General features: G+C 46.4%; 2 protein-coding genes across 3 annotated transcripts in view; both read right to left on the reverse strand.

Annotated features, from left to right (window-relative positions):
• Positions 1-858, reverse strand: part of LUZP1 (leucine zipper protein 1) — a 78368-nt gene extending 77510 nt beyond the window's left edge. The window contains exon 1 of one of the 2 annotated variants that reach the window (XM_025215597.1): positions 458-858. The gene's annotated coding sequence lies outside the window, so the exon portion shown is untranslated. Of the gene's footprint in view, positions 1-453 lie in introns of both variants that reach the window. The other variant, XM_025215595.1, reaches the window with a different exon arrangement.
• A 10004-nt stretch (positions 859-10862) lies between these two features.
• Positions 10863-14404, reverse strand: part of HTR1D (5-hydroxytryptamine receptor 1D) — a 9611-nt gene continuing 6069 nt past the window's right edge. Inside the window, exon 3 of the mRNA XM_006033717.3 lies at positions 10863-13366. Coding sequence (XP_006033779.1) covers positions 11611-12744 — 1134 coding nt within the window. The 5' untranslated portion in view covers positions 12745-13366 and the 3' untranslated portion in view covers positions 10863-11610. The remainder of the gene's footprint in view (positions 13367-14404) is intronic.

The following is a 14404-nucleotide window of genomic DNA, read 5'->3' on the forward strand; positions in this document are numbered from 1 at the left end:
AGGGGAGGCGCAGGAAGCGGCCCCGCGGCTCCCCCCGGACTCCTCCCAGGTCCCGGGACCCCGCCGCGCCGCGCTGGAAATCCCCCCCCAGCCGCCGCCGGGTCCGGACGCGCTGGCGCTCGCCCAAGGGAGCAGGGAAACCCGCCGCAGCGGGGAGAGGAAACCTGGCCCTGGCGCAGGGAAGGGGAGGGCCAGGCCTCCAGACCCCTCTCCGGAGCCCTCCCCCGGCCGCCGGGCTCGCGCTCGCGCCGTCCCCGCAGTCCGGGCCAAGGTGAAGTGTCCGAGCTCGTCACCCTGGGACGTAAAACACCTGGCTCCGGTCCAGAGACGCGTGAAGGTCCCCATCGCCCCAACCCAAACAGCAACCCGTGCTACGGCGGCGTTTCCCGTGCTCGCCACCGCTCCGTGCGCTCCTTTCCGCAGCAGGGGGGGCCGCCCTACCTACCTACCTACCTACCTCCCTCCTGCTGGAGCGGGGGGTTCCCGTGAGAGGCAGCGGGAAACCTGTCCCTTCTGCGCCTGGCGCCGCGCTCCGCACACCCCGTCCGGGGACCGTCCCGTTCCGGGCCTGCCCTCACGGCTCACCCAGCCCCCGGCCTCTCATCGATTGCCTTGGTTTCTCAAGCTCTTCGTGCAGATTTCCACCCCATGTCCATCAGGCGTGTCTGCACATTAGCGCACGGTTCTGAGGCAGGGAGGGCAGATACAGCACGCACTTTCTGGCACGGTTCATTATCCCAAATCATTTTTGTGCCCCCTGTTTCTTGGAGCAATGGCCTCAGTCTTACTGTCCTGCGTGCTTTGTTACCCACACTCCCAGGCATGCTGTTTTGAGAGCAAGTAAATGAGGCATCCTATACCACAGCCTTTTAGGATTTGTATGGGTAGATTTATTTTGGCCTCCTTGAGACTGGAAGCTAATATCAGTCATCCTGATTTCTTTGCCAACCAGGTGCTTAGTCATTGAGCACCTCTGCCTGGTCAGGAGGGTAGCAGGGTGGAAGCCCGCTCCCCGCGTTTCGGAAGCTCTCAGTTTCACCATTGTGTTCTGAAGGAACGTGCAGTAAATGCATCTCATGACGCTGTGAAAGAGGTTGGTTTGACAGCCTGGGAGATGCATGTTATATAGCTGGCCATGCAACAGGTTACTGGCCATGCAACAGGCTTGCACCCGAACACCTGGCATGGCTGTGTGAGTGCTCGTGGTGCTCTAGCCAGGTCCCAGAGGACTGGAAAAGGGCCAATGTGGTCCCCATTTACAAGAAGGGGAGAAAGGAGGACCCGGGTAACTATGGAGCAGTTAGTCTCACCTCAGTCCTTGGGAAGACCTTTGAGAAAATTATCAAGGAGCACATCTGTGGGGGCCCAGCATGGGAGGTCATGCTCAGGGGCCACCAACACGGGTTCGTTGCAGGCAGATCCTGCCCGACTAACCTGGTTTCCTTTTACAACCAGGTCACAAAGTCCTTGGATGTGGGTGTTTAGGGGGATGTCATCTGCCTGGACTTCAAGAAGGCCTTTGACACTGTTTCTCACCCCATGCTCATAAAAAAACAAGGCGACTGGGGCATTGATGCCTACACAGTCAGATGAGTGGCAAATTGGCTCGATGGTCGCACCCAGAGAGTGGTGGTGGCCGGGTCGTTTTTGACCTGGAGGGATGTGGGCAGTGGAGTTCCCCAGGGCTCGGTCCTCGGGTCTGTGCTGTTCAACATCTTTATCAGCGACTTGGAGGTGGGTGTGGAAAGCACGCTGTCCAAATTCACTGATGACACAAAGATGTGGGGAGAAGTGGGCACAATGGAGGAGAGGGACAGAATCCAGCTCGATCTAGACAGGTTACAGAGGTGGACAGATGAGAATAGGATGGAATTCAATACAGATAAGTGTAAGGGGCTGCATGTAGGAAGCGGTCAGTAAGGCTAAGCGCACCTTGTCATGCATCTACAGATGCATCGCAAGCAGGTCCAGGGAGGTGATCCTTCCCCTCTATGCGGCGCTGGTCAGGCCGCAGTTGAAGTACCACGTCCAGTTCTGGGCACCGCACTTCAAGGGGGATGTGGCTAACCTTGAGAGGGTCCAGAGGAGGGCCACCCGCATGGTCAGGGGTCTGCAGGCCAGGCCCTACGAAGATAGACTAAAGGGCTTGAATCTATTCAGCCTCCACAAGAAAAGACTCAGAGGGGATCTGCTGGCCATCTATAAACTCACCAGCGGAGACCAGTGGAAAATAGGTGAGGCTCTGTTTCCCTGGGCACCACCTGGGATAACAAAGACTAACGGCTACAGATTGATTGAGAGCAGGTTCAGGCTTGATATCAGGAGGCATTGCTTTACAGTTAGGGCTGCCAGGCTCTGGAATGGGCTCCCAAGGGAGGTGGTGCTCTCCCCTACCCTGGGGGTCTTCAAGAGGAGGTTGGATAGATATCTGGCTGAGATATTATGATCCCAGCACTCATTCCTGCCCAGGGCAGGGGGTTGGACTTGATGATCTGTTCAGGTCCCTTCTGACCCTAGAAACTATGAAACTATGACGAAGGTGCAGTTGCTTCTCCCTTGGCTGTCCTATGCATGTGCAGTGAACACTGAGCTCACTACTTGGTCATTGCAGGCTCCTGCTGGAGGGGTTTTGTTTGTTTTTGTAAAAACATTTACACACACACACACACACACACACACACACACACAGAGGCAGTCCTCCACTTACAACATTGCGAGTTACAATGTTTTGCACTTACAACGTTTATAACTTGACACCCTGTTTCAACTTGCTGACATCAGTTTCCACTTTACAACACTTGAGCCGACACTACACCACACCAGTGAACAAGTTCACTGCGTCGCCCGTCTCCCTGGAGAACATCTGTCCAAACTTCCTTGGACACTTCCTTTAAGAAAGCAGGCGAGACTCCAGAAAAACCTGCAGCCGAGACTCCTGAGAAGACTCCAGCCAAGAGCCCTTCACAAAGTCCAACCGAGAGCACTTCAAAAAGTCCAGCAAAGTCACCTCAAAAAAGTCCTTCCAAATCAATATGATTGCTATTTACAATAGAAATACATTAATGTAGCTATAGTACTCATCTATAATTGGTTGAGTACACAATTCTGAGTTACTGTTAGTGAAAATAGGGTATCGGGCCTTGGTTCAGGAACCAATCCCCCATTTATAACATTGTTTCTTATGAGAAAATTGGTTCCAAGTTACGTTTTGACTTAAGACGTGGTTTCCAGGAACCAATTGTATTGTAAGTCTGAGGACTGCCTGTATATAAAACTTTACCTCCAACACTCTGCCAAGTGGTCCTTGTGGTGTACTTGGCAGAGCAGAGCACACATTGACACTTCCATGCAGCTCCAGTGCCCGGGATGAGCACCAGTGCTGCACTTAGCATTAGAACTGCCTCCATTTTTTAATGAATTCCTCACCTTTGGTGAATTTTCTATTTTGCCTTTCTGTATTCTTCACGCTAGCACACAATTTGTCAGTGTACTGCCCATACTGGTTTTTGCTGCATCATTGTTTTTGTAGATTTTTGTTCAATATTTTGATTAGAATAGAGAGGTGCCTTAGTTTTATTCCATATAAATTTATAGCTCTTTCTAAAGGCAGAGACAGCATACTGGCAGGAAAAGCATTTCATTCTGCTGCTCAATCTGAAATGCATTTTCTTTGCTGTTGGACTAGGAAAGAGTTATTCAAAAACAATATATCTCAGAATATGTGGTCCGTTTTGGGAGTATGTAAATCATTGGCCTCTAGATTTAAATACAAAAATGTATTTTTGAGCTAATTTCAGACACCCGCACAATATTTTTACCAAAGAAAGAAGTGCAACATGCTAGACTATTCACATCATAATGTTCCGATGAAACATCATGGCCCATAATATAATATTATATTAACATAACAGTATTTTGTCACATTTCCTTAGCATAAGTTTAAATAGAATAAGGTATTTTTGTCTCAGTAACATATTAGTATAAAGAAAAATTGCCAGATTTTACAATTAAATTTCAAGCTTACAAAAAGATATGAAATAAGCCAAACATCTGTGGTACCTGTAGCTAAAATTAAGAGGTCTCTCAAGGACATTAGCTGGGGTAGACACTGGCCTCCATAAAACCTTAATGTTGCACCAGTGTTCATGTGTGGCGGTACAGGGAACATGTCAGACTCTGCAGCGTACGCATTTTCAGCACTGATTTGGTTAACTCGCTGCTGCAGGCTCGTGTTTTTAAAGACTCAGCATAAATTTTGAGTCTTAAGTGAAGAAAGACTCTGGACATGGCGTGAGCTCTTGGAACCCATCTAACTCTCCAGAAATAGTCCAGTACAGGACAATAAATCAGAGATCCAGAGCTATTCCCAAACAAAGAGCACTTGATATAGCATCACTGGGAGTCCTGCCCTGGTTTTAAAAAAAAGTGAGGAAGTAAGATGAATGAATGAATGGAGCAGGGGGAGGGGGGTGTTGCTTGTTTTGTTTTTTTCCAGCTTCTGTCCAATGCACAAATGACACCGGCTTGTTGAAGAGTTTGAGCAGGCGGGCATGGATGCAGGGGTGCATTCCACATCTGGCCTGGATTTGCCCTATTCCAAATGCATCTTGCATGTGAGGTAAACAATGCTGTATATTCACAGCATATACATTACACATATCCTCCAAGCTCTTGTTCAGCTCAGCAGGACAGATCCTATCCAATTTCATACAAGTGCAGTGATGCAAGTGGACGCGGTGAACTCGGGTTCTCAAGAACTGCAAGATGAGTAATGGTACATTAGTTTAAAGCATGCCCAATGTCAAAAAAAAAAAGTGTCCCAGGAAAGCAACAAACATGATTGGAACCTGACAAGATTTCAATATGAGGAGACGGTGAAAAAACAGTTGCTTCTAATCTTAAATTCGGGTATTCTGATAATGGAGCCTGACTTTCAGCATCACAGCCTCTCCCTTGTTAAAACAGGCTGGAAAGGATTGCAAGTCATGGGGCCGGAAGAGCCAGTGGGAATATGACTCAGTGAGGACAGCCCTGGGCTCTGGCCCTTGCTCTCAATGCATTTTTGCATTAAATTGTCATTGGATAAAATGCAAATGAGTGCTGAATATACATTTCTTAAATAGGGGTAAAAAGAACTATACACCATTTCCAGGTGATCAGTCCTTTGTGCAACAGCAACGTATGCATTTCTAGAGGAGATGCATTTTCTGACACATCCTTGAGTGCCTCTGCCTTTTTCTTGGCTGCAAGGCATTGGCAGTCTATAATCATTCAGCGATCACCAAGGGAAATTGTTTGGTTATGAATAAGGCCATTACTCTAACCTCAATGCTACGTAGGGCTTTTGAATAAATTGGGAAGGAGGGACAAATTGAAGACATGGAGGAGCTAAGTGGAATGCAATCCTGATATACAGAATGAAGATGCGCCAGACTAACTTGACGCCTCTCTCCAATAGTATAACTGATTTTCTAGGTGAAAGGATATGTAGATCTCATCTCTCTGGGCTCCAGTAAAGCGTTTGATATAGTAGTACATGCGAAATTGTTAGTGAAGTTAGAGGACACAGGGATCAGGAGAATAGCTGCAAGCTGTGCAAGGAATTTCTTAAAGGGGAGCTGACAATGAATAGGGTTGAAAGGGGAAATCCTAGTAGAGGAAGGTTACAAGTGGAGTTTCTCCAGGATCAGTTTGGGGATCAATCTTGTTTAACAGTATACTTAATGACCTTGCTACAAATAGTAGGAGCCTGCTGATGAAATATGCTGACACCACAGAGATCAGAGACTTTGTCAATACAGAGGAAAACAAGGAAATTGTGCAGGAAGCCTTGAATAACCTTGAGGACTTGAGTAATGAAAATGGGATGGATTCAAGAGTACAAAATGCAAGGCTGTACAGTTGGGGATTAATAACAAAATCTTCCATGATACAATGGGAATTTACCTGTTGGAAACAACCAAGGAGGGGGACTTGGCTGTGTTAGCTAAGCACAAGATAATGAATAACTATGAAGTGCCGTTGTTATACAGCCATGAAAAAGAAACACAATCCTAGGATGTGTCAGAAGATGTATTTCCTGCAGAAGCCGCGAAGCATTAATGCCATTATGCACGGCATGGATGAGACATCTGGAAACTGTGTATAGCTCCAGTTATCCCTGTTTATAAACGTTCAAAATCCAGCTGGAACAGGTACAGAAAAGGGTAACTAGGGTGATAAAGGGAATGAAAAGATTAGAAACATTTGGCTTGTTTAGCCTGGTGAAACCAAGATTGAAAGATGATATGATTGCACTCAGTCCAGACATTTGGGGAGATGAAATGAGGTTCAAAAAGGCCACCTGATTTCAACTAAGCTCGTCTTGGTGCTGACCTTGCACTTACAGACTCAGTCTCAGTGACCAGCAATCAGTCTACATAACTGTGCAGAAGTTCCACGCGCACAAACTGGTCTAAAAATTGCACAGCTGTTTACAATAAACCCGGATCTATGTAGTCTTACCTGCAGGTCGTGACTGTCACACCTCCCGCCAACCCCCAGCAGACCCCCAATCCCCTCCAGCCTGCTGGACCCCCCCCCCCCCTCCCCCCACCACTATTCCCTCTGTCCTGATATTGGGCAGCCATTTCGAATTGAGTTCACCTCCCTCTAATGCCCCGAAATATCTGTGCTTAGCCTATAAATATAGAAGGGGGTGGGGGTGAATTCCAAAGAGGAAAACCGATTTAAGTTAAAGGACAATACTGTCGCAAGACCCAATGGGTGTAAGTTGGCTGTTAATACATTTAAGATGGAAATTAGAATGTGGTTTCTACCGTCAGAAGTGAGATCCTAGAACAGCTTCCCAATAGGGGAAAGAAATCCAACTGCATTTAAAAGTGGGGCTCAGCAAGTTTATAAAAAAAGACTGTAGGATGTGGGTACCTGCAGTAGCAGGGAACCTGAACTTGATAGCCCAGCACATGGCATTTAGCCCTGAGATCCTTTACTGCAACATGCCTTCCATGGACCACACAAACAGCAAGGCTCCTTGTGTATTCTGCGCTCACATTGATGCCAGTTGCAGTGAGGGTGCACTGAAAATTGTGCTGCATTCCCCCAAGAAATGCTGTTGCTTGTACATGTTTTGTGTATTTACTGGTAATTTTATACGGTATGACCTGACACCAGCACAAAATTGCATAGTCAAGGATGAATGACTTGCACCCAGAAACAAACTAGTATCAGAGGATACAGATGTAGTACGTGGAGGAGCAGGTAAATACCACTTCGCATCAGAGAGGAAACTCTGATACAGCTAAGGCTGAAGAGTTTCTTACTGTTTAAAAAGACTACTGGAAGCTTCAGAAATCACACGCTGACTCACATTCTTCTGAAACTTGTGCTTCTTCGCAGGAAATGCAGGAAAGGGTTAGTGGTCCAAGTACGGAGTCACTGGAGTATGAGGTCCCAGTGTCTGATTTCCCAGTGCTCCCAGAATGAATGCATTTACAAAACTAGCCAATTCTTCTAAAGCATTTGTGCCTGCTCTATAGGCCTGAAGACGAGTTTTGATTCTCCCCAGGTTGATCTCACTCACTTGGGTTTGATTTCAGCCAGTGCATGTGATCCACTGCTCTGTTGGGAAAACAATATGCAAAAAGTGACTGAAGGTAAAGTTTAGACCTGTAGGTTAGCTCAAGCTAAACTGATTTTCCAAAAGATGACATAGGTGGAATATAAGCATTAGCAATTGCTAACTCTTACCCTGCTCTATGTATTTCTTCCTGTTGGTATTTCTGGAGTGAGCGTCTATCTTTGAATCCTTGGAGAAGCACTGTACAAGAGGTGGGTTGTTTTTTTAGTTTTTTTGTGGGGGTTTTTTTGGGGGGGTGTTAATAACTTGAAGAAGCTTGCGATCCGTTTCAACAAGTACTTTTTCACCATAAATGTACTGATGAAACTGAGTCAAGTCAAATACTGTTACTAGTATTTCTTTTTGTGTTTGGGCACGGTTCTGCTGGCAGAGCTTTAGGTGCATAAAAACAGGAGCTCCTTTCTGCAACATCTTCCAACCTCTGATGCTCTTTCTGTGTTTGTTATTAAATGCAGGCTTCCCGCTACACGACCTTGCTGTCTTTCCTTCTGACCACCCTGCCCAAGCATCCTATTGTCATCCCTGCCAGCATCTCTGCTGAGTGACCATCCCTCTTTAGCCCTCATCCTCAGGTCCAGTCAGTTCCCCTGGGTCTCTCCTTCTGCTCCAGCTACAGCAGCGGTTCCCAAACTCTGTCAGGTTGTGCACCAAATGATACAACCTTAAATACCACCAGCCATTTTTTCAGTTCAACCTTAAGTACCAAATGTTTGTCATATAAAGTCATTATAATAAATCGGTTAATGTGCACCACTGACAGGTTGTCTGCATACCACAGATGGGGAACCACTGAGCTACAGCTCTTGCCTTGTCTCAAGCCTGAGCCCTTCTGCTTTCCTTGATGCTGGGGTCTGTCCTTTATATTGCTCTCAGGGATGTGGCATCCAGCCTGCCTGGTTTCTCCCCAAAGGGTCCTGTCCCTTTTTCCTTGTAATTGGGGGGTGGGAACTGAAAGGGTCCAGTTAGAGGGGTACGACTCTGTGTTTAGGCCAATAGCCAAGTGGAGTTGTACCACCTCTATTCAGCCCATTCCACACACTGGTTAAGCTGAGAGGGGGAGCTGACTGGGCACTTTGGGGGAGGGAGATGGGGCACTTTCTGGACGGACAGGCTGCTGTATACAAGCAGTATCAGGCCATTCACTAACGGGCAGTTTATCACTCTGTTGTCTTTCTCCCTGCAAGAGTTAACATGGCTCATCCTACTCCTTACCTTCTAGTTGACAAGCCAGGAGCAGCTCCTTTCCCAGCACCCATTACGCACCCACAGTCAATGGTTATCCCAACAGGTGCCCAGGAGGATCCTTGTAGGGAATATCTCATTGTCCCAGTGCCCTCTGTCGGGTGATGCCACTCCGATGGCTGCTCAGCCCCCATTGCAGCCCCCCCTAACCCCACACTATCTACAGCACCCCCATCACTTGACTGCTAGGAGCACATCTGATTGTGCCTATGGAGAAAGGACATGCCTTAACCTGGGGCTGGGGTCCTCTCTGCTATTTAACTAATGACTTTCTAGATAAGTGTGTAAAACATCCTGGCAGCAAAGACTGGAATCCACCTCTGCTTTTCAAGAGATCAGCCCTCCTCATTGGGCTTCTGAGTGAGGCTCTTGTTTGCTTGCTCTCGTCCTGGCCCCATTAATTTTGCACTCTTGGTAGCCCTGGTCCAGCTTGAATAGAAAGGATGGAGGATGCCTCCCCTACTAATTGAACCTCATGAAGTTCAATACCAGTAAATGTAAGGTACTCCACCTCGGGGGGAAAAAACCCGCAGCTGGCTTATAGGCTCGGCAGTGCTACACTTGCTAGCACCACGGCTGAAAGAGACTTGGGGGTCATGATTGACCACAAGATGAACATGAGCCACCAATACGACGTCACAGCTAGTAAAGCAAACCAAACTCTGGCTTGTATCCATAGATGCTTCTCAAGTAAATCTCAGGATGTCATCCTCCTGCTGTACTCGGCCTTGGTGAGGCCGCAGCTGAAGTACTGCATCCAGTTTTGGGCTCCACAATTCAAGAAGGATGTGGAGAAGCTTGAGAGAGTCCAGAGGAGAGCCATGTGCATGATCAGAGGACAAGAGAATAGACCTTATGAAGAGAGGCTGAGAGCCATGGGACTCTTCAGCCTGGAAAAGCACAGGCTCAGCGGGGACCTGGTAGCTGCTTATAAGTACAGAAGGGGTGTGCATCAGGATCTGGGAGACCATCTGTTCACCAGAGCGCCACAAGGAAAAACAAGGACCAATGGTCATAAACTCCTCCAAGACCATTTTAGGCTGGACATAAGAAAAAATTTCTTTACTGTCTGAGCCCCCAAGACCTGGAATAGACTCCCTCCAGAAGTGGTGCAGGCACCTACTCTGGACTCATTCAAGAAATGCTTAGATGCTTATTTTGCTGGGATCCTTTGACCCGAGCTAACTTCCTGCCCCTGGCGCAGAGGGCTGGACTTGATGATCTTCGAGGTCCCTCCCAGCCCTAACATCTATGAATCTATAATCTTTAGCCTGGTGATTCAGGCACTCTCCTGGAAAGTGAGAGCTATGGGTTTGGATCTTCTCAGGCCTTGAACCAGGATTCTCACTTCCTGTGTGAGTGATCTTGCCACTAGGTTATTAGGCAAAAGGCAGGCACTGCCATGACACTCAAGAGTGAATATGGAGTGCTATGTTTTGCGCTGAACTCAGTGCTCTTTTGAGGGTGTTAGGTGCTCTGGTTCTGGTAGGTACTATTGTTCAGGATCTCCAGATCACAGACATACCTAATGTGAAGCCCTAAGTCAAATATCAAATTCATTAGAAGGACTGGTACCCCTGTACCTAGCATTTCCTATTGATCACCTCCCTACTCAGTGCTTGGGCTCTGGGACTCCTCCACTGCCTGTATAGGGATCTTGGTGATGAAGGGGCATCACCAAGCCCTGTTGGTGCAGATTGTCCTTCTGGAGCGAGGTGCATTTCAAGGCTGAAGTACAGGCACCTATGGAAATACCTTGGAGTTGGCTTCAAGCAACTCTTTCCTATGCAAAGGAAGTTTGTGGCAAACCTGTAACATGAATCTAGACCTCCTGAATTGTATTTCAAGGTCTCAGCTGCAGCACATCCCACCCCTCCTACGTACTGACATCCCAAGAATCGTATTGTGATTTCAGCTTGTGTAGGCAAAACCCAAACAACAAAGTAAGATGCACATCATTTAAAATCATTTCTCATGCTATTTATTTTGCAGGATTTCTGCACCTTCTGTTCCATTAAGGATAAAATGTATAAAAATAAATTTCAAATAATGCGTTCTGCTTTTTATAATTCCCCAGATATGGAGCCCTCAAAGTCGGTGATCAAAATAAATGAACGAAGGCTCCTCATAGCTCATTTGCCCATCTCCTGCTCAGTGTCCCACAACACTATGAATAACTGTCCAGAAAACACTTACTGGTTCTATTGTTTTCCAGGGGCTGTACCAGAGAACACTTAATTTGGTGACGTTTTATAAAGCTAATGCACATGCCCCATCTCAGAAACACTCCTTGACTGAACTACAACACAGAATTTCTGCCAATTATATGCAAAAAACCATGCCACATTCCTAGAGACAAATACACTATCCTACTCTCATTGGATTCCACAGCCGAGACAGAATGGGGCAACTCATGTTCCATCAGCGCACGGCATGCAGCTTTCCTCTTCATTTCATCCCGCGTGTTACAAATCCTCCTCTCTGTGCTGATCGTACAGAAGCATATGATCACTGAAGAGACCAGAAACAATTTCTACAAAAAAGATATATAATTCCAGATGGAAAATAAATATAAAACGATTGGCAACAAGTCTTCAGTTACATGCACAACACGCAGTTAGCAACAGGGACACCAATTACCAGTCCAAAGCAGTACCAGCATAAGAACAGACAGCCTCCAACTGAGCTGCAGGATTGCCTGGGCTCAATGACGAATGAGAGGTCCAACACTAAGAACACTTTCTAAAGTGTATTAGCTTCTGGAAGGCGTGTTTGAAGTCTTCATTAAAAGCCGTGTATATGACTGGATTGATCAGTGAGTTAAAGTAACCTAACCATGTGAAAAAGTCTAGTAGGATGGGATGAAACCAGCAAGCATCCTGACAGATGGGCATGACTAGGCTTACAACAAAGAATGGCAGCCAGCAGAAAATAAAAGCTCCCAGGATAATGCCAAGCGTCTTTGTGGCTTTCCTTTCTCTTGAAGCAGAAATTCTTTTCCTTTCCAGGACACTATCTGTAAGTTTGATTTTCACATGATTGATAAATATTGGGGAGCCACCTGAGTGAGAATGCCGCTCATTAAGGCTAGAATTAATGGAGCAGAAAGAAGACCCAGTAGAACCAGTAATCAGCTGGGCAGTGGTAAATCGTTTCCCATATAACGACGGTGGCTTCAGGATCCTGGAGCGAGCTGCCACGTAAATTCTCCCGTACAGTATAACGAGGAGCACGGTTGGGATATAGAAGGCTCCACAGGTCGAGTAGATGGTGTAGGAAATCTGATCTGTGTTCACAGAACACGATGCCATTTCTTCATGAGCTTTGGCTTGTCTCCAAAAGAGTGGTGGCATAGAAATACAAATAGAGATCACCCAGACCACAGCTATCATGAAGGCTGCTCGGCTGGCCGTTCGGCGTTTGGCATACTCCAAAGCATCTGTGATGGCCCAGTATCTGTCTAATGCAATAACACAGAGGTGCAGAATTGAGGCGGTGCAGCAGGTAATGTCTGAGGATAACCAGATATCACACATAACTTGGCCAAAGGTCCACGTACGGCTGACAGTGTAAGCAATACTGATTGGCATTACTAAGATAGATACCAAGAGATCTGTCAGTGCCAAGGAACCAATGAGATAATTTGCAGGTGTATGGAGCTTTCTAGTGAGAAAAATCGTGATAATTACAAAGGTGTTTGAAAGAATGGTTGCCAGAGTTATAATAGACAGAACAACTGCCAGAGAGATCTTCAGCCCTAGAAGTAGCCTCTCATCCAAAGCCACTGGTATGTCAGTGGAGTTCAGCGACTTGTTTGCTGTGCTCTGGAGGGAGAGCTCTGCTGAGTGGTTAAACTGGCTCATTTTCTGCTCTTTCTGATGTTCCCTCTACAATTTAATCCTTCTAGAGAAGCAAAGATTGTTGCTTAATTTCTCCTGCAACAGAATTTGTCAGCCTAGGACTCCAGTATTGGAGCGATACCAGCCTCTAGGACGCAGGAGTCTAGGCAGTACCTGAGATATTTTTCTCATTTAGGTCCCCTAAGCCATTTCATCATGTCTTTTGTAAGACCATTTAGAACAGTAAATTCTAATGCAATCACCCACATACGATTTCAGCCATATTTTTGCATGTATGGTAGGATTTCTCATGTAGCTGATGACCAATCATTCCTTAATTTTTTTTCACAATTGAATTTGCTCCTTTGGACAGAAATCCAGACAGGCTTGTTAGCCTTTCCTCATCATATGTGAAGAGTTCAGTTTTCATGGGCTTCTCCAGATCATATTTGCTTTCTCTGAAACACATGTTTAATCTTCAGCTGCTGGATTTGACTGGAATGATTAATAGAGTCCAGTCATGTTGACCTGGAGGCCACAGCATGTCCAGTTACTGAACTGTTTAAGAATGAGCAGATGGTAAATGGCTGCAATGAGTGGAGTCATTATTCTTCCAGTTGAGGAAGGATATAGCTGGTTGTGAAATCTAGAGAAAGAGAAGGAGAGGGTTAGCTTGGAAAAGTAAAATAGACAACATGGAAAACAACAGTGAACAGTATCTGTCCTATCCCTATGGGCACTAATGACGCCCAGAGGTTCTTTTTATGAATTTCTTATTTTCTTTACATCTAGTAAGTGACTCTCTGAACATCTGTAATCATCAAAAGAGCAACAGAATAGCTCTCATTCAGGATCATCACACGTCCTTCCCTCCACCGACCTAAGCTCTGTCAACCTCTGTCCTCTTGAAAGAGCCCAGAAAATATGTGGCCTTTTCATGAAGGGTAATGAGCATGGATTCAAGCAGCCAAAATGGAAAGCATTTTGGTGCGGAGAGCTCCTTGAAGAAAATCTCTCCTCAGCAGCTACTTTCTTAAACCAAGCAGCACAAACATCTCCTTTGCTTGCAAATGGTGCAGCTTCGTTGTGGCACTGCCTGCCCTGAAACACCTACAAGAATATGGACCGCATTTCGATTTCCATCCCCAACACACTGCACAAATCACCTGTTTCATCCTCAACCACAGGAACTTTACTTTCAACAACCATCATTTCCACCATAGCTCTGGGCACAAAAATGGCCCCCTAATGTGCCAACCTCTTCACGAGCCACCTGGAAGAAGAATTTTTTGAAAACTGTGCCATCAAGCCTGCGCTATACCAGTGCTACATAGATGGTATTTTCATCATTTAGACTGAACATCTGGACTTGCTTACTGTCTTCTACCACAGATTCAACACACACTGCTCTTCTATCGGATTCTTTCTGGAATACTCCTACATCCACAACAGCTTTCTAGATACCACAATACACATCTGGCATGGCATCTACCAGCCACTATATACAGAAAACCCATGGATTACTACACCTAGGCCCACAAAACCAGGAAACACTCCAGACACCCATGAAAGCTGTAATCTATATACAGACTCTCAGACATCACTGCATCTGATCCAAGGAGACTCCCACCTCGCCGACCTAGAAACTGCCTTTACCTAGCAAGGATATTCCAGCAGGGAAAGA

This window comes from Alligator sinensis, unplaced genomic scaffold (genome assembly GCF_000455745.1).
Source record: "Alligator sinensis unplaced genomic scaffold, ASM45574v1 scaffold800_1, whole genome shotgun sequence".
NCBI classification, from domain to species: Eukaryota; Metazoa; Chordata; order Crocodylia; family Alligatoridae; genus Alligator; species Alligator sinensis.